This window comes from Mustela putorius, unplaced genomic scaffold (assembly GCF_011764305.1).
Source record: "Mustela putorius furo isolate JIRA1106 unplaced genomic scaffold, ASM1176430v1.1 tig00000166_pilon_pilon_pilon, whole genome shotgun sequence".
Taxonomy (NCBI): domain Eukaryota; kingdom Metazoa; phylum Chordata; class Mammalia; order Carnivora; family Mustelidae; genus Mustela; species Mustela putorius.
The window spans coordinates 6,606,633-6,626,743 of NW_025421301.1; the positions used below are offsets into that span (position 1 = coordinate 6,606,633).

At 34.8% G+C, this 20,111-nt stretch overlaps 1 protein-coding gene across 2 annotated transcripts in view; it reads left to right on the forward strand.

Annotated features, from left to right (window-relative positions):
* IBTK (inhibitor of Bruton tyrosine kinase) overlaps positions 1-20,111 on the forward strand; it is a 96,134-nt gene that overhangs the window by 16,962 nt on the left and 59,061 nt on the right. For both annotated transcript variants that reach the window (XM_004773623.3, XM_004773624.3), the window contains exons 3-9: positions 4,312-4,408; positions 5,826-5,950; positions 10,216-10,326; positions 12,822-12,992; positions 15,951-16,068; positions 16,149-16,329; positions 18,570-18,693. In XM_004773623.3, the coding sequence (XP_004773680.1) occupies positions 4,312-4,408; positions 5,826-5,950; positions 10,216-10,326; positions 12,822-12,992; positions 15,951-16,068; positions 16,149-16,329; positions 18,570-18,693 (927 nt within the window). The remainder of the gene's footprint in view (positions 1-4,311; positions 4,409-5,825; positions 5,951-10,215; positions 10,327-12,821; positions 12,993-15,950; positions 16,069-16,148; positions 16,330-18,569; positions 18,694-20,111) is intronic.

The window sequence follows — 20,111 nt, forward strand, 5'->3', positions numbered from 1 at the left end:
CTTATCAGCCCTACTCTTACCCTTTGCCACTTCTACAGTCTCAGCTTTTTTCCAGTTTCTGCTAGAAATTTGGATGATTGCCAGTCCTGTCAAGCTTGAGAGCATCCTTGGATTTTCTCTTGTCATAGGTGTTGCCAATTCAGGTGTCAGGATTTGGGGCTTCAATTTGAAAAAGGGTCTGGTCTGAATTTTGGATCTTCCTTATCTTTGGGGTTTCATATCCCTTTAGAAATCCTCAATCATTCTTTCCTCCTTGGCTAAGAGAAGCCAGGAAATTTTTGCTTCAGCCTCCTTGCGCTTATCTTGACTGTCTTTTATTATTATCATAGGCCTACTGCTCAGTTATAGATACCTAATAGTGGATACATTGCACTGATAAAATTTTCCCACACAGAAACCTTTTCCTATCCATTTAGTAGTCAAGTCTCAACATAGCATATCCTTTTTCCCTTTGACCTTTGAACATCATTAAATTGGAAGAGCTGCAGTGATTGGAGTGTGCATGTCAGTTCCACTTCTCGACACCTGTAGCATATAAGGTATTATGACAACTATAGCCCTTAAGGTATTATGGTTGGCAGAGAGAGACCATACACAAATACATTTTAAATATATTGAATTTGATAACAACGTTATAGCTACAAGACTTTTTAATTGCCAAAACAAATTGTACAATAAATATACTCCCACACTGTCAGCTCCTGATTGCCAAAGTTAAAAAAAACCCCAAAACTGAAAAACTCAGCAGAAACTATTTGTCTACCAAAAGCTGGAGAAAAGAGAGCCTATTTTATGCATATCTTCTTTGACTCTGATTCCATGACAAGATGAGTGGCTGGCAAAGAGTGTTTATGTTTGTAGGGTTCTGCTGTATCTGTTTTGCTATACTATTGTTTTTTCATAGTGGTGGTTTACTTACTATTCTGGAAAAACTTGCTTTAATTTTCTTCATTTGGAAATAGAACCATCTTATTCATAAGGTTGTGTGGATTAAATGCTATACTATTTGTATAGTGTTTGGAACAAATGTTTTTTTGAGTACGTGATGTATGCCAGGCAATAATCTAGGTCCTAGGGATATGTAATGAACATGACAGACAGAATTCTTTTTTTTGTTTGTTTGAGTAGAAGGAGATAGACCAAAACCAAGTAATTAAATAAACAGAGTTCTTATTTTATAGAAGCAGAAGCTAACTAAGGTTCCCTAAGCAAAAGCTATTTTATTAGAGGGATATCAGATACCTCACAAAACAGAACAGGTCATGAGCCAGAGCAATACAATTAATTGTCAAATTATAAACAAGATAAATCTCCTCAAACTAAAATAGAAGAGTTATAAACTAAGTAGAACTGCTCTGAAGGGCCCTCCCACCTCCCTGCCCTAGGATAATTAGACAGCAAGGGCCAGTTTATTAAAGTTATTCCTAGTTTATGGTTTTAAAACTGTCATTTGAATATAAGAGAATGCTTATTTTTCTGTTTTCTTTAGTATGAGGGCATCTAGCCAGTATATCCAAAAGTACTATCAAAGCTTTAAAGAATGGGCTTGAAAGAAGGAGAGTAGAATACATCCCACCTTTCCCCACTGGAAGTTATAGTCTCAAGGTAGTCTTTTGATTCTAACATTTTTGTCAGTATATGGGCAGCAATAGTGAGAGAGCCATATTAAACTCATTCAGTTTAGCTCATAACCAGTTTGGAAAAATTAGTGTGTATCAAGTACTTTTCCTGAACACTTCATCTAATTTTGGCTTCATCTCTCACTCTAGCCAGTTGTGCACAGGCATCTAGCATTTTGTATAGGTATAAATCTGTACCTTGTTTCTAGCATCTAATGCCTCTTACTTTATGTGCCAGAGATTGGCATTCATGCATGACCATCCAAAAGTACAGGAGAGTTAAAACCCTTTTAGAGCAACTCTTTGCTAATGAAGAATGGGAACTGGAGGTAAATCCTTACCCCTTTTATTCCTCAACTGGAGAATTATTCTGTGATATTATCGCCCTCGACGCGCAAGGATGACAAGAAGCCCCAGTTCGGATGCATCTTCTCTCTCCTTATTTCCGCAAGTCTATACCTTATATATGCTTACATGACCAGTCAGCGAGCAGGGTACAGGAGGGAGCGAATCAGGCTGTGCACCTAAATGAACAACTTCGCAAGCAACCAATGCTGTTTACTTCCTCTTTGGGCGGTCCGCTTAGCCTCACGAGGCAATCCTAACCTGGCAACTAGCCAGGCGCCATCTTTTAATGGTGGAGGCCGCCCTGGGGGCCTGCCTCCGACATGATGTATTGTATAAGGTTCCCATAATTTCCTGGTAGGATCATGCACAAACAAGCCTTAGCAGTGACCTACTTGATAATACATCCTTGTATTGGTTTTTCCACCTTTTATTTACTCTTCTGGTCCTCATTTTCTAGGATCTCTTCCCAAGAAAATTACTTGTATGCCGTCTTTATCTTATACTTTGCTTTTGAGGAAGACAGTCAAAGTAAACAAAACCAGTTCTCTGTATTTGCAGAGAGACCTATCCAGTAATGTTACTCGTGGTTCATAGTGGAATAGCTGTTTCTAAAGTGCATCTGCTCCTTGTAGAGCATTCCCATGAAATGCTCAGGCTTGTAAGCCTGGTATATACTAAGATGCTATTTAACAAGGTAATGGATTTACTTAACTGTTTTGGGGATATGTAAAGAGTTGATCTTTAAATAAATAGGATAGACTACACACAAGTCCTTCAACCTTTAAAGTTTAAGATGAGTATACTCATCTTAACTTTAATACAACTTTAATACAAATTTCACTGCACATACTAACGAAAATGTCAAAATCTACTATATCTAAGGAGCTCTAATGGCCAAACAAATGTAGTCTTATGCAGTTGGGGCTCCTTAGGGTGATGCAAATATATGTAGTCTTACTAGTGTCCAGCTGATTGTATGAAGTTTAGGAAAATTTATAAAACTGGCAAAATAAACTCTAGGGATCTAAGTTTCTGGGATCCCGTTTGTCACCTTTATAGCTTGGAGCACTTTGTCGGAATTTGCCTTCTTTTCTCTTAAAAGATTAAAGAAACTCATGGCTTCTCACGTGATTTATTATATCTATTTTTTTTTTAAATAGTAGGTAACACATGATTTTAAATTCATTAAAATCTTAGATCACTTCTTTTTTCATTTTTTACTGGTTAGCTCATTTTAGTATTTTTTGCTCATTGACAATCCTTGTGACATCAAGTATTATAACCATCTAGAACATAATGAATTTTGAATTGGTTTTAGTTTATTAGGAATCCACTGTTACAAGATAAGAGGAGATTCTTCTTTCCTAAGTAACCTAAAACAGAGGATTCCAACACGTCACAGAGTTTAATAACTTTATAGTTCTCTGTCTGTAACTACCCAAATGAGCTGTGTACAGACAGGCAGTGATACCTTGCACAGGTTAAAATAGAGAGAAGTCTAATTATTGGATATCTTACTAAACTATCAGCAAATACCAGAAGTTATTCTTGAACATTTTATATTTAAAAACTAGTCAGATAACAACAATAGGAATTGAACATTGCTCTCTGTCCCTCCTGCTTACCCCCCATTATATTTTAAAAGATAGAAAAGTATGATGAATAGGGATAGGGTGTGCTAACTGCCTTAAATAAGTGGGATAGAAAATGTTCTATTTCATGTTTGATTTTGAACTGTGAAGATACAAAGATTACTTTAAATTCATCCTTAAAACACATACACACATACAGTCTCAGATTTTTTAAGGATACTGTTATATATGATTTATAAGAAGTCACAATTAATGAATGCTATAAAAAATTTAAATACAAAGATGAAAACCTGTATCACACAAATAGAAATAAAGGAATATAATTGTCTTAAATGTAAATACTGGATATAATAAAGTTTAAGCAAGAAGAGAGGTGGCCTGTGTGATCACATTATATTTATAAACAGTAAATTCTAATATTAGTGTTGTGTTTACCTTGATGTCTTTATAGCCCTTAACTGAACTAGACATGGAGCATGGCTCTTTACATAAAATGTAGTACATGCACAGGCACAGAGAAACCCAGAGCTAAGGCCTTTTAGGCAGCCGGACTTGCCTCATCATAGAAAATTTTCACATCTAGTTCATTTTGATTTTAAATGTTACTTATTTTATTTCTTCAGGTTTTCTAGTTCTTGAAAATTAGATATTTGATTTTTCTTAGTTCTCTTCTGTGTGTGAAAAAATGTGGGCGAGCATTGGAAGTAACATGTATTTTTTTTCCTCTTTTTTTTTTTTTTTTTAAATTTTAGCATGGTGTTAGTTTGTATATTCAAGACAAAGAAGGCTTATCAGCTTTGGATCTTGTAATGAAGGATAGACCAACGCATGTAGTATTCAAACCTACTGGTAAGAAAATTCCACAGATATATTCCATTACGGTACAACTTAGAAAAAAAGTTTTTTTTATAAAGATTTTATTTATTTACGTGACAGATCACAAGTAGGCAGAGAGGCAGGCAAAGAGAGAGAGAGCAGGAAGCAGTCTCCCTGCTGAGCAGAGACTCCCCACCCCCCCCCCCCCGCCCCGACTCGGGGCTCAATCCCAGGCCCCTGGGATCATGACGTGAGCTGAAGGCAGAGGCTTTAACCCACTGAGCCATCCAGGTGCCCCCAACTTAGAAAATTTTAATGAAACTTTGTTTTTATTAAAATACCTGAGAAAATTTATTTGTGTGTGGATATCTGCAAAGAACTTATACCTTAATGTATGTTAGCTGGTATTTTGGGGCTTTTATTCAGAACATTGATTTATTTTGCATTTTTATTTTCAATCTATATAATGTCAGTTTCAACCTATATTATGTCCGTAAGAGTAAAAGCACACCCTAAGTGGGAAGACAGAATTGTAACTACTGTTACATCCAGAAAGTGCATCCATCCAGAAAGTAACATCAGTACTTACAGTAGAGGGAAAAAAGAAGTGATTCTTTTGCCCTCACATCCTTCTGATTTTACTTATTTCTCTAATTTGTTTGCCTTTGAATTTTGGAAATGGAAATTGTTGGAAAAGGAGAAGAGTTTTAAATGGGCCACTCTATACAATTTGCATTTAAGTAGTGAGCAAGCTAAGTAAGGACACATTTTTCATTTTTATTTCTACCTTGGGTACTATATTGCAAGTTGCAGTTATAATTCTATTCAAGAAATTTATATGGCTTTCAAAGTAAAAATGAAAACTTAGATCATAAACTTAGCTGTGATTAAGTTTTATCCCACTTTAAAATAGTCATTACTCTGATTATAAGTCTGATTTTTGCATCTATCAAGAGCATACTACTAAAGTTAATGTTTCTGTAGGAACAGTAACAGATACCACATTTGCTTCATCTAGAACCCTTACATGTATGTATATAATATATAAATAATATTACTGTATATTATGTATCTGTTGGTAACATTCTGTATTTAAATAACTATAATTATTATTTTCATAGAAACTAAGTGGCTACAGCAGGTGATTTTACTCCTTTGGCAATTAAATTAGCTGCTAATAAAACAAGGAACAAATATTAGGTTCCTAACATTGAGATAGCCCTGTGCTGATTTGGATTTTCTTGTTTCTATTCCTAGAATTAGATAATATGTTAATAGTTCCATAATGTAAAAAATAATCTTGGCAGTGTCTTTGTAAATATGCTGGTTGAATTAGTTCCTATAAAGAGTCTCTGTTTGAGGTAAACTGATTAATAGAGTGTATATATAATTGAACTCAACTGATACTTGTTTTAAAATATAAAAGTATAAAAATTAATTTACTTTTTAGATCCTACAGATGTCTACACTTGGGGAGATAATACAAATTTCACCCTGGGGCATGGAAGCCAGAATAGCAAACATCATCCAGAGTTGGTGGATCTGTTCTCCAGGAGTGGGGTTTATATCAAGCAGGTATTTTGAAGTACGGTCTGAGTGCTTTCAGAGGTTAAAGAGAACTTTTGTGTTTGATAGTTTATCTTTTCATTTGGATTATGTTAACTGGGTTGAAGGGATAATAACATTTTAATGAAGAAATCCAACAGAACTTCACGAATTCTATTTTAGATTTTGTGTTAGCTTTAATCATATTTAGATTGTGTTAAATACCATAAAACTATGAGATGTTTGTGCAAGCAGTGTTAGAAATTAGAAGGCACCATAGAGATACTACTTTTAAAAGTTGAGCTTCTACTGATTCTCTAGCATTTGTTTTCATTTCACAAAAATAGAGTTCTTCATATTGTTTCTCAAGTGAATTTGTTGTTGAAACTCAGTGTTACTAGCTTTAGTTGAATGAACTTGAGTTCTTAAATATATGTAATTATAAAATTTGAGTTGATATATTGGAAAGTTTTGATCTTTGGTCTTAGTTCATTTTGCTGGATGATGTCTTCCACTTCCATGGGTTTTGCTACTGTTGACATGCTCATCTTTTTGCATAATGCAGTGTCTTTGTGTGTATGTGTGTTCATTTGAGCTTAACTAGGTCCTCAGAATCCTTAAAATGCTCTTCCACCTGTTAGCAGCCACTAACAATTGATCACAGTTGGGACACTTAAAAAATTTCCAGTTTTCCTTTTCTGACTTAATACATGATCTAGTCACCTTTCACGAGCTGAGCTTTTTCAGGAGCAAGGATTTTTAAATAAGAGTGAAGGAATAAATGATAGAATTAGGAAACCAGAAACTGATTATATCCTCTGGTCCTAGGTTATATGTGCTATGGAGGAAATGAGCATATTCAGGAGAAAGCTACACTTAAGGCAAGAAAGCGAGAGTATTTTGTGAAGAGATTAAGGATATAAGGAATTTTATATCCTTATATGAGAATTGAATGAGGGTTGAAGCAAACACTATGGATAGGTTAGGAAGGAAAACAGTATAAATAACAAAAGAGGAGGCAAGTTTTTAAGATTTTATTTTTTTGACAGAGATCACAAGTAAATGGAGAGGCGGGGGGGGGTGGAGAAAAGCAGGCTCCCCGCTGAGCAGAGAGCCCCATGCGGGACTCGATCCCAAGACCCTGAGATCATGACCCGAGCCGAAGGCAGCAGGTTAACCCACTGAGCCACCCAGGCGCCCGAGGAGGCAAGTTTTATAGAATTATTTATTGAGCACCAGTTATGTAGAGAACCCCCATTAGTCACTGAAATGAGCTAATGCTATACTACCATGGAGCAGAGATTATTAATCTCAGCATAATATATTCCAGAGTATTAAGGTAATCACCTATCTCCTTAAAAAATTCAGAGGTTTTAAGGTTGGAACACTTAAACTCTGGTATTGGTTGCTGAATATAAATCAGAAATTATAGAATGGCATTCTAATATTAACTATAAAATGGAACAAAATGTCTTATTTCTGGCTTAAAAAATGATTTTTCTTTTACACGTTCTAAGTTTATACTATAAATATGAATATAATTTGGGTTTTATTTTAAAAGTATTTGTGTTATAGTTAAATGGGATAATGACTTTTTACATTACTTATGATAAGTATGATAAGTATATGTATTTACAGAACTTACCAAGTAGTTAAAGGATATGTATAAGTAGAGCTTATAATTCAGCTTCTAATTTTCTTGTTTTCCATAAGAACTTGACTTTCTGGAAAATAATTTTAAGATTTATTTCATAATCATTTTTTGTGTCCAAAGTTAGAAATATTTATAGATGACCTAAGAAATGTATATGTACATACTTTTTAAAAGTAAGAAAAAAGGATTTTTAAATAATATTAAAGTAAAATTTAATATACTCAATATTAGATGCTTTAAAAAATAGCAGTGTGGTTTAGAGATTATGTGTGTATGTACATGCAAACAGGCATACTTTGTTTTATTGCACTTCACTTTATTGGACTTAAAAGACACTGGATTTTTTACAAATTGAAGGTCTATGTGAGTTCTACATTGAGTAAGTCTTTCATTGCCATTTTTCTAATAGCATTTTCTTACTTCGTGTCTCTATAATTCTCTTAATTTTTTAAACTTTTTCATTAGTATTAGTTGACCCTTGAAGAAATTGGGGGTTGGGGCACTTGACCTCCCCATGCAGTCAAAAATCCATGCATGACTTCTTACTCTCCAAAAACTTAACTTCTCTGATTGGAAATCTTACTGAGAACATAGTCAATTAGCACATACTTCTATGCATTATATACTGTATTCTTAGAATAAGGTAAGCTGGAGAGAAGAAAATGTTATTAAAGTCATAGAGAGAAGAGAATACATTTAATTAAGTACTGTACTCTATTTACTGGAAAAAATCTGCATATAAGTGGATGCATACTAAAGTTTAAACACATGTTGTTTAGGAGTTAACTGTATTTCTTCTGGTGATCTGTTATCAGTGACCTTTGATATTACTATTGTAATTGTTTTTGGGTACCACAAACTGCATCCATATAAGATGGTGGACTTAATTGATAATTGTGTGTGTTCTTACTGCTCCACTGGCCATTGTTCCCCTATCTCTCTACCTCTTCTTGGGCTTCCTTAATTCCCTGAGATACAAATTATTGAAATTAAGCCTGTTAAGAACTTGGCAATGGCCTCTAAGTGTTTAAGTGAAAGGAAGAGTTGAATGTCTTCTCATCTTAAATCAAAAGCTAAAACTGATTAAGCTTAGTGAGGAAAGTATCAAAAGCTGATAGGCTGAAAGGTGGGCCTTTTGAACCAACAAGTTAGCCAAGTTGTGAATTTAAAGGGAAATTTCTTGAAGGAAATGAAAAGTGCTACTCCAGTGAATACCCAAGTGGTAAGAAGGTGAAACAGCCTTATTACTGGTATGAAGAAAGTTTTAGTGATCTGGATAGAAGATCAAACCAGCCATAACATTCCTTAAAGCCAAAACCTAATCCAGAGCAAGGCCCTAACTCTTCAATTCCATGAAGGCTGAGAGAGGTGAGGAAGTTGAGAAGAAAAGTTTGAAACTAGTAGAGGCTGGTTGGTTCATGAAGTTTGAGGGAAGATGCTTTCTCTGTAACATCACCGTGCAAAGTGAAGTAACAGGTGCTGATGTAGAAGCTGCAGCAAGTTATCCCAAAGATCTAGGTAAGAGCATTAATGCAAACAGCTACACTAAACAAGATTTGCAAAGTAGGCAATGAGCTATCTTTTGGAAGAAGTCAAGTGAGTGGCTTCAAAGTTTCAAAGGACAGGCTGACTGTCTTATTAGGGCCTAATGCAGTTGGTGACTTGAAGCTGAAACCAGGGTTCATTCTCTTAAGCATACTGAAAATCCTAGGGTTCTTAAGAATAATGCTAAATTTCTGCCTGTGCTCTAAAACTGGAACAAAACCTAGAAGACAGCACATCTGTTTACTGCATGGTTTACTGAATATATGTTTCAATCCCACTGTTGAGACCTAGTGCTCAGAAAAATAGATTCCTTCAAAATATTACTGCTTATTGATAATGGACCTGATCAGCCAGGAGCTTTGATGGACATGTACCATTGTACATTCATGTTTTCATGCCTGCTAAGAAAGCATTCATTTTGTGGCCCATGGATCAAGGAGTCCTTTTGACTTTCAAGTCTCATTATTTAAGAAATACATATCAAATGGTTATAGCTGCCATAGATAGTGATTCTACCTGCGGATCTAGGCAAAATAAATTGAAAATCTTCTGGAAAGAATTCACTGTAATGATATTAAAGATGTATTCGACAAAATCAGAAATATTAAAAGAATATACCATCTAACTACCAATACCTGTATAGGTGATGTTGTTTTTTAAAAAATGTGCTTAAGCCATTGCCATTATTTTCTTTAATAACATATATCCATATTTGTTGATCTTTTTGCTTCCTGTTGCACTGCCCAGTTCTCATTGTTTGGGGTTCCATAAAGCTGGGAAACAGCTGGCTACTGCTTTTTCTAGTTGAGCATTTGAGATTTGCATTTCCTTTGTTTAGTCTCCTTTGTGGGTAATATATGCTAATTTCTTTTTTGTTCTTTTTCCTGTTTGTCAGTGTTTGTAGACATGGTTTTAAAATAGAGTGTATACATTTTTAATTTTTATTACAGAACATATTCAAAGTAGAGAGAACATATAATCCCCATGTACCCATCATTGTGCTTCACAGTTAGTTGTATTCTGTAATTTATTTTTTAATAAAATAAAGGATATTTTATTCAGAGAAATTTAATAATAATCTTTTGTTTTCTCTTAGGTGGTGCTTTGTAAATTTCACTCAGTGTTTCTGTCTCAGAAAGGGCAGGTTTATACCTGTGGTCATGGTCCTGGAGGACGTTTAGGCCATGGAGATGAACAGACATGCTTGGTAATTGAAATGTCATTACACATTTTAGGTAACTTCAGTAAAATTTCCATAAAATGGAGACTTCAGTTAAATTAAAAAAATTTCTAATCTACTATAAGCAGAGAGTAATATAGCAACTGATAGTAGAATTAAAAAAAAATAAGTTATTTGGGTCACTTTGGTGGCGCAGTCAGTTAAGCCTCTCTTGCTTTTAGCTCAGGTCCTGCTCTCCAGGTCAGGGAACAGACCGCTGATATGGACTCACTGCTCAGCAGAGAGTCTTCTTCCCCTCGCCTTCCTCCCCCCACCCCAACTTGTGCACTCTCTCTCTCTCCGAAATAAATAAAATCTTTTAAAAAAATCAATTAGCTTCTTGTTCTATCATGTTCAAATTTAAAGGATTTAGATATGCCGAATTCTAAAGCATCAAGGGAAAATCATATTTTGCATTTGGCAAATACTGGGACAGGAGAGCATATAAATAAGCTTTAAAATGTTTCCACAGTTGAAATTTTAAAAGTCAGACTAATTTTTTTAAAAGATTTATTTATGGGGCACCTGGGTGGCTCAGTGGGTTAATAAGCCTCTGCCTTTGGCTCAGGTCATGATCTCAGGGTTCTGGGATCAAGCCCCATATCAGGCTCTCTGCTCAGCAGGGAGCCTGCTTCCCCCTCTCTCTCTGCCTGCTTCTCTGCCTACTTGTGATCTCTTTCTGTCAAATAAATAAAAAAATAAAAAATAAAAAGATTTGTTTATTTGACAGAGAATGTGAAAGAACATATGCATGTGCATGAGCAAGGGGAGTGGCAGAGGGAGAGGCAGATTCCCTATGTAGGGACCTCAGTAGAGCTCTATCCCAGGACCCCAAGACTATGACCTGAGCTGAAGGCAGACAGATAACTGACTGAGCCACCCAGGTGCCCCCGTAAGTCAGACTAGTTGCAAAACCTTGGTGTTTTAATTTTTTTTTTACTTCTTATCTAAGTATTGTGGTCTAAAAGTTGAGTCCGGGGTGCTTGGATGGCTCAGTCGGTTAAGCCTCTGAATCCTGGTTTCAGCCCAGGTCATGATCTCATGGACTGTGAGATTTATCCCTGCCTAAGGCTCTGCACTCAGGGGAATCTACTTGAAGATTCTTTTTCTCTGCCCCCTCCCCTAACTTGCATGCAGACACACACATGTTCTCTAAATAAATAAATCTTAAAAATGTAAAAGTTGAGCCCATATTTTCTTTGTATAATCACAAAATTGAGTCTTATGGTACAGAAACTTAGTGCTAATTTGAAACCTAATAATTACTGCATTTAGTAATGTTGCCACAGTAGGTTTTTTTTTTTTTTTTTTTTAAGATTTTATTTATTTGGGGCCCCTGGGTGGCTCAGTGGGTTAAAGCCTCTGCCTTCGGCTTGGGTCATGATCCCAGGTCCTGGGATCGAGCACTCTGCTCCGCAGGGAGCCTGCCTCCTCCCTCCCTCTGCCTGCTTCTCTGCTTATTTGTGATCTCTGTCTGTCAAATAAATAAATAAAATCTTTAAAAAAAAAAGATTTTATTTATTTGACAGACAGAGACCTCTGCCTATTTGTGATCTCTGTCAAATAAATAAATAAAATCTTAAAAAAAAAAGATTTTATTTATTTGACAGACAGAGACCTCTGCCTATTTGTGATCTCTGTCAAATAAATAAATAAAATCTTAAAAAAAAAGATTTTATTTATTTGACAGACAGAGATCACAAATAGCAGAGAAGCAGGCAGAGAGGGAGGGAGGAGGCAGGCTCCCTGCTGAGCAGAGTGCTCGATCCCGATCCCAGGACCTGGGATCATGACCCGAGCCGAAGGCAGAGGCTTTAACCCACTGAGCCACCCAGGTGCCCCTCAGTAGGTTATTTTTAAGGTAAATTTTTTTGATGGGATTACTGGTATATTTATATATTAAAGGGTACTTTAAAAAGAGAGAGAACTATGACAACCGCTTTTATTTTTTATGGGTTTTATTATGTTCCAGATATCAGTGATGCTTTTCATGCAGTATCATTACCGTGACTTAAGCCTCACAGCAACACTGTGAGATTATAGGCATTATTATCTCCATTCTGTGCAATGTCAGAGACTGTTGTTTTTTATACTTACCAACTCATTTACTCCTCACACCTGTATTTTCCCATTTATTTATTTATTTATTTATTTAAATACATCAGTGAATACTTTGGCTGAAGAGCTCTCTTTATTTATACCAACCAAATTTGCACTTGGTGTATGATAAGGGCTCAAAAATCATTTGTCGGATTGAATTATTTTACTGGAAGGTCATACTGGGTTTTGTATTTTACTCATATGTCCATATTCTCTCAATGTCAATATCCTGTTAAACTCACCTATCTTTGCTAAACTGTAGTTTACCTATGATAGATCAGCCATTTATTAGTCATATCATTTTGGATATAGAATTACCAGATTCTCTTTGTATTTTTCTATAAATGGTTAATATATTATACCAAAGTTAATTTATTTTGTAGATCCCTAGGCTTGTGGAAGGACTGAGTGGTCATAATTGTTCCCAAGTGGCAGCTGCTAAGGATCATACTGTGGTACTGACTGAAGATGGATGTGTTTACACATTTGGTCTGAACATGTTTCATCAGTTAGGAATTATTCCTCCACCCTCCAGTTGTAATGTACCGAGACAGGTAAGCTTCCTTTTTCAAAACAAGGTGACTTTTTGCTATAAAACCTGTATGACAAAAGGTGCAAGGTATTGATAGGCAATTTATTTTACTTACATTTGTGGTATATACTTTATTTTTCACAGGAGACATTAAGCATAATACAAATTAGCATTTGTTTGGAATAAGGGAGAAAGCAATTGGGAAGGTGGGCCCCAAAGTGCTTTAGTTTCAGCTTTTAAAGTATTTATAAGCAGAAGGGGATCCACATTTTTGGGGTTTGAAACAAATAATTTTGAGGCCTTCCTTAAGAAAAAATATGAAGTTTTTAAAATGCAAAATGGCCATGTAAGTGAGTTACCCAGAAGACTAAGCTTATTGGCCTCATGGAAAATGTGCCTTTGTACCGAAAACATACAGGGCAGGTTTATGTGAGGTGTAGACACGTGTCCAAAAGCCACTCTTTGTTCTGATATCCCCCTCCCAATTGCACAACCACTACCAGAATGTACCCTTTACTCAGCTTCACAGACCTAGTTAAAAAAAACTAGGACTGGTACTCTAATATGTTGCTAGAGTCATCACTCAATAACAGGTGAGATTTCAGATCATAAAATTTTGTATTTTCAAAGGTGAAGTTTCTTTATTGATTTAATCCTCTGGATTTAAAGTTATTATTAGGTATATTTTTAATTAATAAGCTTTTAAATCTAATGCTTTTCCATTCTGGATGACTAATGAATCAATAGGAATTACTGAGAAGTTGTTAGAGGTAGTCTCCAATCTGTGGTACTTTTTGGTTGGAAAATCCATTTTCTGTATTCATGGACTTCATGGATATTTAACCATTTTGTACATTTCTTTATAAATGATAGATTTCTTTCCTGTTTTTATTCTTATTGTGTGGCTGTGTTGGAGCTTTAGGTTGATATGGACATATTCAGTATTCTCAGTTACTTTTGCACCCCCAGGAGCCATCTGACAACATGCAGAGACCTTTTTAGTTTTAACAACTGGAGTTGGGGTGCTATTGACATCTAGTAGGTAGAGTCCAGGGATGCTGCTAAACCTACAGTTTAAAAGTTAGTCCCTTACAACAGAGATTCATCTAGCTGAATGTTAGTAGTGCCACTGTTGGGAGACTCTGAATATGTCCAGTATTTTTTCTCTTTTTTTTTTTCATTTTCTTTTTTATTTTCCTGACATAGTAAGTGTACTCTTTTAATCCCCACTCACTTGGTTCATTCGTCTTTCTTTTTTTTTCCTTTGCTCATTGTTTTCTTTAAATTCCACATATGAGTGAGATCATATGGTATTTGTCTTTCTCTAACTGACTTCTTTATTTCCCTCAGCATTGTATTCTCTAGCTATATCCATGTTGTTGCAAATAACAAGATTTAATTCTTTTTTATGACAATAATATTCCTGTGTGTGTGTGTGTGTGTGTGTGTGTACACTTCTTTATCCATTCCTTTTTTGATGAGTACTTGGCTGTTTCCATAGTTTGGTTATTGTAAATAATACTGCAGTAAACATAGGGATGCATGTATCCCTTTAAACTAGTATTTTTGTATTCTCTCAGTAAATATCCAATAGTAACATCCCTAGATCATAGGGTAGTTCTATTTTTTAATTTTTTGAGGAACCTCCATACAGTTTTCCACAATGGCTGCAGTAGTTTGCATTCCTACCAACAGTGCAAGAGAGCTTCCCTTTTTCTACATCTTTGTTACCACTTATTATTTATGTTTTTTATTTTAGCCATTCTGACAGGTGTGAGGTGGTATCTTACTGTAGTTTTGAATTTTGTTTCCCTGATGTTGAGCGTCTTTTTATGGATCTTTTGGCTGTCTATATGTCTTCTTTGGAGAAATGTCTGTTCATGTCTTATGCCTCTTTTTTAATTGAATTATTTGCTTTTTGGGTATTGAGTTGTATGAATTCTTTATATATTTTTGGATACTACACCTTTATTGGATATGCCGTTTGCAGATATCTTCTCCCATTCCATAGGTTGTCTTTTAGTTTTGTTGGTGGTTTCCTTTGCTATGTAGAAACTTCTTGTTTTGATGTGGTCTCAGTAGTTTATTTCTGCTTTTGTTTTCCTTGCCTCAGGAGACATGCCTAGAAAAAAGTTTCTTTGCTCAGTGTCAGAGACCTTATTGCCTGTGTTGTCTTTAAGGATCTTTGTGGTTTCAGGTCTCACATTTAGATCTTTCATCCATTTCGAGTTTATTTTTGTGTATAGTGAGAGAAAGTGGTCTAGTTTATTTTTTGCATGTTGCTGTTCAGTTTTTCCAATACCAAGAGACTGTCTTTTTCCCATTGTAAACATTCATTCCTCTGTCGTAGATTAATTGACCATATAATTGGTTTATTTCTGGGTTTTCAGTTCTATTCTATTGATCTATATATCTTGTTTTATGCTAATACCGTACTGTTCTCATTACTGCTGTTTTGTAATGTCACTTGGAATCTGGAATTATGATACCTCCAGTTATGGTTTTTTCTTTTGAGATTGCTTTGGCTATTCTTGGGATGCAAGGGTGGTTTAATATTCATACAAAAATCAGTGTAATACATTACATCAATAAGAGTCATCTGGCTGAAAATGTCATTAGTGCCACTGTTGAGAGACCCTGAATATGTCAAATTTAAAAGTACTTTATTTTCTGATAGAATGCCTGTTTTGCATATTGCTTGGTGACAGGTTGGATGATCTGGCTTTTCTACCATGTTAATTTTTTATATGTTAAAACTGCTGACGTGAAATGGCTACATCAGAATATCCTGTGTTCTGAGAAGAGTTGGAGTCTAAGTGTTAGTGCTAAGATCTGTTCATGAATTCTGCCATTAGAACTTAAGGGGGCACTGGTAGTTAGTGTGCCATGTATTTGCTACTCTGGTCTACTAGATCTTTGAAATATTATATTCGTTCTTAATAATATAATAAACTGTTGTCTTAATTGTCTTTTTGAATAGATGCAGGCAAAATACCTAAAAGGAAGGACAATCATTGGAGTAGCAGCAGGCAGGTTTCATACAGTGCTGTGGACTAGAGAAGCTGTTTACACTATGGGGCTAAATGGTGGACAACTGGGTAAGAAATCTTGATGACATTATCTGAAAAATAAATAGAATTTTTTGGATATTTTGTGATTTATTTGTGTAATTTTTTAGGTTATTTGCCAGATCCCAATGGAGAAAAATATGTAACTGCTCCTCGTCAAGTCTCTGCCCTTCATCATAAGGATATCACTTTGTCTTTGGTTGCTGCAAGTGATGGGGCCACAGTCTGTGTTACCACAAGAGGAGATATTTACTTACTTGCAGACTATCAGTGCAAGAAGATGGCGTCTAAGTATGTGTATTTTTGTAAAGAAATATAACTTTAATAGTAATTCAGTTCTTCCAGCAAAACTTAGGATTCACTTTATGCAATGCTCTGGAGTGTCAGATGAAGAAAACTGGACAAAGAGAATTTAAAGCTGAAAGGAAAAGTTAAGAGTTTTTGCCTTTGATAAGCTTAGTCTCTGACATGTGCCCAGGAAATATATGTAGAAGTTCTCTGCTAATCATAAAAAAATATTTCTGAATTATATTTACCGTGTGGTTAAATGTGACCTATAAATTTTCCTTCTTTTTTTTATGCTTCAGGTACATAGATCTAGATTAATCATAGTTCTTGGTTTGTGATGCAATCATCATTGGTTCATATGTAGCCTTTTTTTGTTATGTACCTATTTATTTTGAAAAAAATAAGTTACATATCATGGATTCTCAGTCCCTGTGTTTGTAACTGACTGGTATATTTTTTATTTTTAAATTTGTGTAGCCTTTTGTTACTTGAAAGTAGATTATAGTAGCATGCAGTAGATTAGCAGTTGAATGGCTAGTTGAAAAGGTCAGTTAATGCAGGGAACCGTAAAACCTAAGTTTAAGTATGCCAATTGGAGTTCCCTAGCTTTTGTGCATAAACCATACCTGTAATATGTCATCTGTGATTTCATTTGAACAGTTTAGGGAGCAAGTTCTTAAAATCAATTGTGAGGTAAATTAATATGGTAAGAGTCCTTTACTTCTCATATATTTCAGTCTTATATAGTCGATTAATTTGTTTCTGATTTGACAACAGTTTTTTGCTATGCATTTTTTAAACAGATTTTATTTATTTGACACAGAAAGAGAGAGAGAACACACGTGCACAAGTAGGCAGAGAGGCAGGCACAGAGGGAGGGGGAAGCAGACTCCCAGCTGAGCAGAGGGCCCAAAGTGGGGCTCGTTCCCAGTACCCTGAGATCATGACCTGAGCGGAAGGCAGAGACTTAACCCAATGAGCCACCCAGGCGCCCTTTGCTGTGCATTTTTATTGTGTCATTCCAAAGTATTCAACTTCTTTAAAAAAAAAAAGCCCTTTAAGACTAATATTTTATTAGTTTATTTAATATTTCATTCTGTGATTACAGTAATAAATACAAGTAGAGAAATAGATCTTGGAACAAATAAAATGAAATTCAAATACCTGGGTATAGCTCAATTAGTGGAAGCAGGAGTGTACAGGAATTCTAGAGATTTCTCGTGAATTTTTAAATAAGCAGTCAGGTTTTTAAATTGATACTGAAATGCAAAAGAATCTGCTTTTGCTCTTGTAAATGAGATACTACTTCATAGACATAACATCCATGCAATAAGCTCATGAACAGAGAATGTCAGCCATCAGTTTGTCACAGTTCAGCTTCTCTGTGTAACAATATGTATATAACCTACTTCTATGTGTAACAATTGGAAGGGTATCAGTTGTAGGTCATATTTTAGTTTTAGAAACATGAAAATGTGAACATAAGTGTTTCTTAGAACTGACTGACTAGGTTTTTCTTTTGAGCATGAGGTGATTTGTGGGATGTTAGGTTTTGTTACTGATTAACATTTATAAAACTTGCCCTGATAACATTAAATTACATAAGTACAAGTTATATCCAGGTTTAAAATAAGAAAATTTTTTGTTGTAGATTGTTATTTTGGAAAGTAAAAATCTTTTAATGCAGGCAAAATATCTGCAAGGGAGGACAATGATTAGAGTAGTAATAGACAAGTTTCACACAGTGGTATAGGAGTATCACATGTATAGGTATAATGAAATGGCTAGTAGATGAGTTATTAAATTAGCAACATTGCTGATGATTTTCCTGTTAGCTATAGCTATTTAGGCTTGTCCATATTTGAAATTAAGGATTTCTATTTCATTTTCAGGTTTAAAGTTTTTCTTGTCTGTTAAAATGTAAATACTCTTAGGAGCTTTTAGTCTTAGCAGTTATATCCAGTAGAGTAAATGTGTGCATTCTAAAGTGGGGCTTTAGGTGTCAGAAGTGTGTATATGTATGGGTGGAGGCATTTGGGAGGGAAGTACTTGCTATGAAAAGAAACAGCCATTATATAGGGGACACATACAGAAAGGAGAGACTAAGGTTACCAAAGGCCAAATCATCTTACTTCACCTTTCTCAGTAATCACCCTAGATTATTGTTTTATTAATAATTTCTTTAAAATGGAGTGTGTCTATTTTAAAGAACATATTAATGAAGGATTTTCTTTTTCACCTAGACAACTAAACTTGAAAAAAGTTCTTGTTTCTGGGGGTCGTATGGAATACAAGGTTGATCCTGAAAATTTGAAAGAAAATGGAGGTCAAAAAATTTGCATTCTTGCAATGGATGGAGCTGGAAGGGTGAGTGTATATTTATGCAAAAGTGTTTTAAAGTAATTTTATTCTGAATTGATAGCTATAAGGGACCTGATAATGTGAACATGTATTACTAGATAATGATGATTCCTGTTGACTTTGTTTCTCTACCCATTTTTGACATACCCGTTTTTGACTAATTAGTATGGACTTGGTATTTCAAAGAAAGTTTGATGACATTTAACTAACATTGCACAGTATAGCTTTGTTAAACTGTAGCTTAAAATTTTATTTACTATGCTTGAAATGGAAATCAGTAGGGGATTTTGATGGATTATCTCATATGCATATTGAGTACTAATGAAGATAGCAAATTACATAGATAGATATTCTATGTAACTGCTTCTTAAATTAAAAGCTAAACAGGTGATACTAAAAATTTGTTTCATAATTAGAAAATTTTCCCCAGATTTAGGTTTTTTTTTTAAGATTAAAAAATTTTTTTTTTATTTATTTGACAGAGAGTGAGATATCACAAGTAGGCAGAGAGAGAGGAGAAGCAGGCTCCCCGCTGAGCGGAGAGCCTGATGCGGGGCTTGATCCCAGGGCTTGATCCCAGGACCCTGAGATCATGACCTAAGCTGAAGGCAGAGGCTTAACCCACTGAGCCACTCAGGCGCCCCCCAGATTTAGTTTTAAATAAATGTACACATAATGTATATTTTTAGAGATTATAGTTGTCATATATAAGATAATGCCTTCGTGGATCACTATAGAAAGAATCGCTAATCTCCTTCTGTTTAAGTAGAGTTCAATTAGTTCCCTATGCAAATATATCAGTACATTTCTCTAATGAAATTGTTAAATTAAAATTATATTATATATTAGTAACAGAGTTTTACACTGTATCTAGAAAAACACAGATTGCCTTATGCTTTTTGCTTATTAAATAGAAAAAACAAGAATGTTTTCTGAGGTTTATAAAGTGCTATAAAATAGATTTTGGAAATTGCAGAATTAATCATAAAGCTCCATCTACTGGTATAAATCTGTGGTCTATCATTTTAATATAGGGAACTATATCAGAATTAGAACTCTAATCTTATACTAATAGGAGGAAGCAGTGGCATGGGGTTATGTAAAATAGTAAGTGTAAAAAACATTTGACTCTAGCATGTGTTTCATTTATATTAATAGGGATCTAGTCTATACCTTTCATTGTTACTTTCTGGAAAATTAGAATCTTACTATGAAAACCAATCTCTGAAGGAATCAATCAGTATAGTCTTTTTTTTTTTTTTTTTTTTTTTTAATTTTTAACGTAACTTTTGAGTGACCTTGGCAGGTACCATTTTGTGTTTTACTTTTCTTAAATATGAGGAGAATTGAACTTTTAAAAATCAGCAGTATTAATTTTTCAAATAATATCTTTCTTGGAATGCAAATATATGAAGTAGATAAGA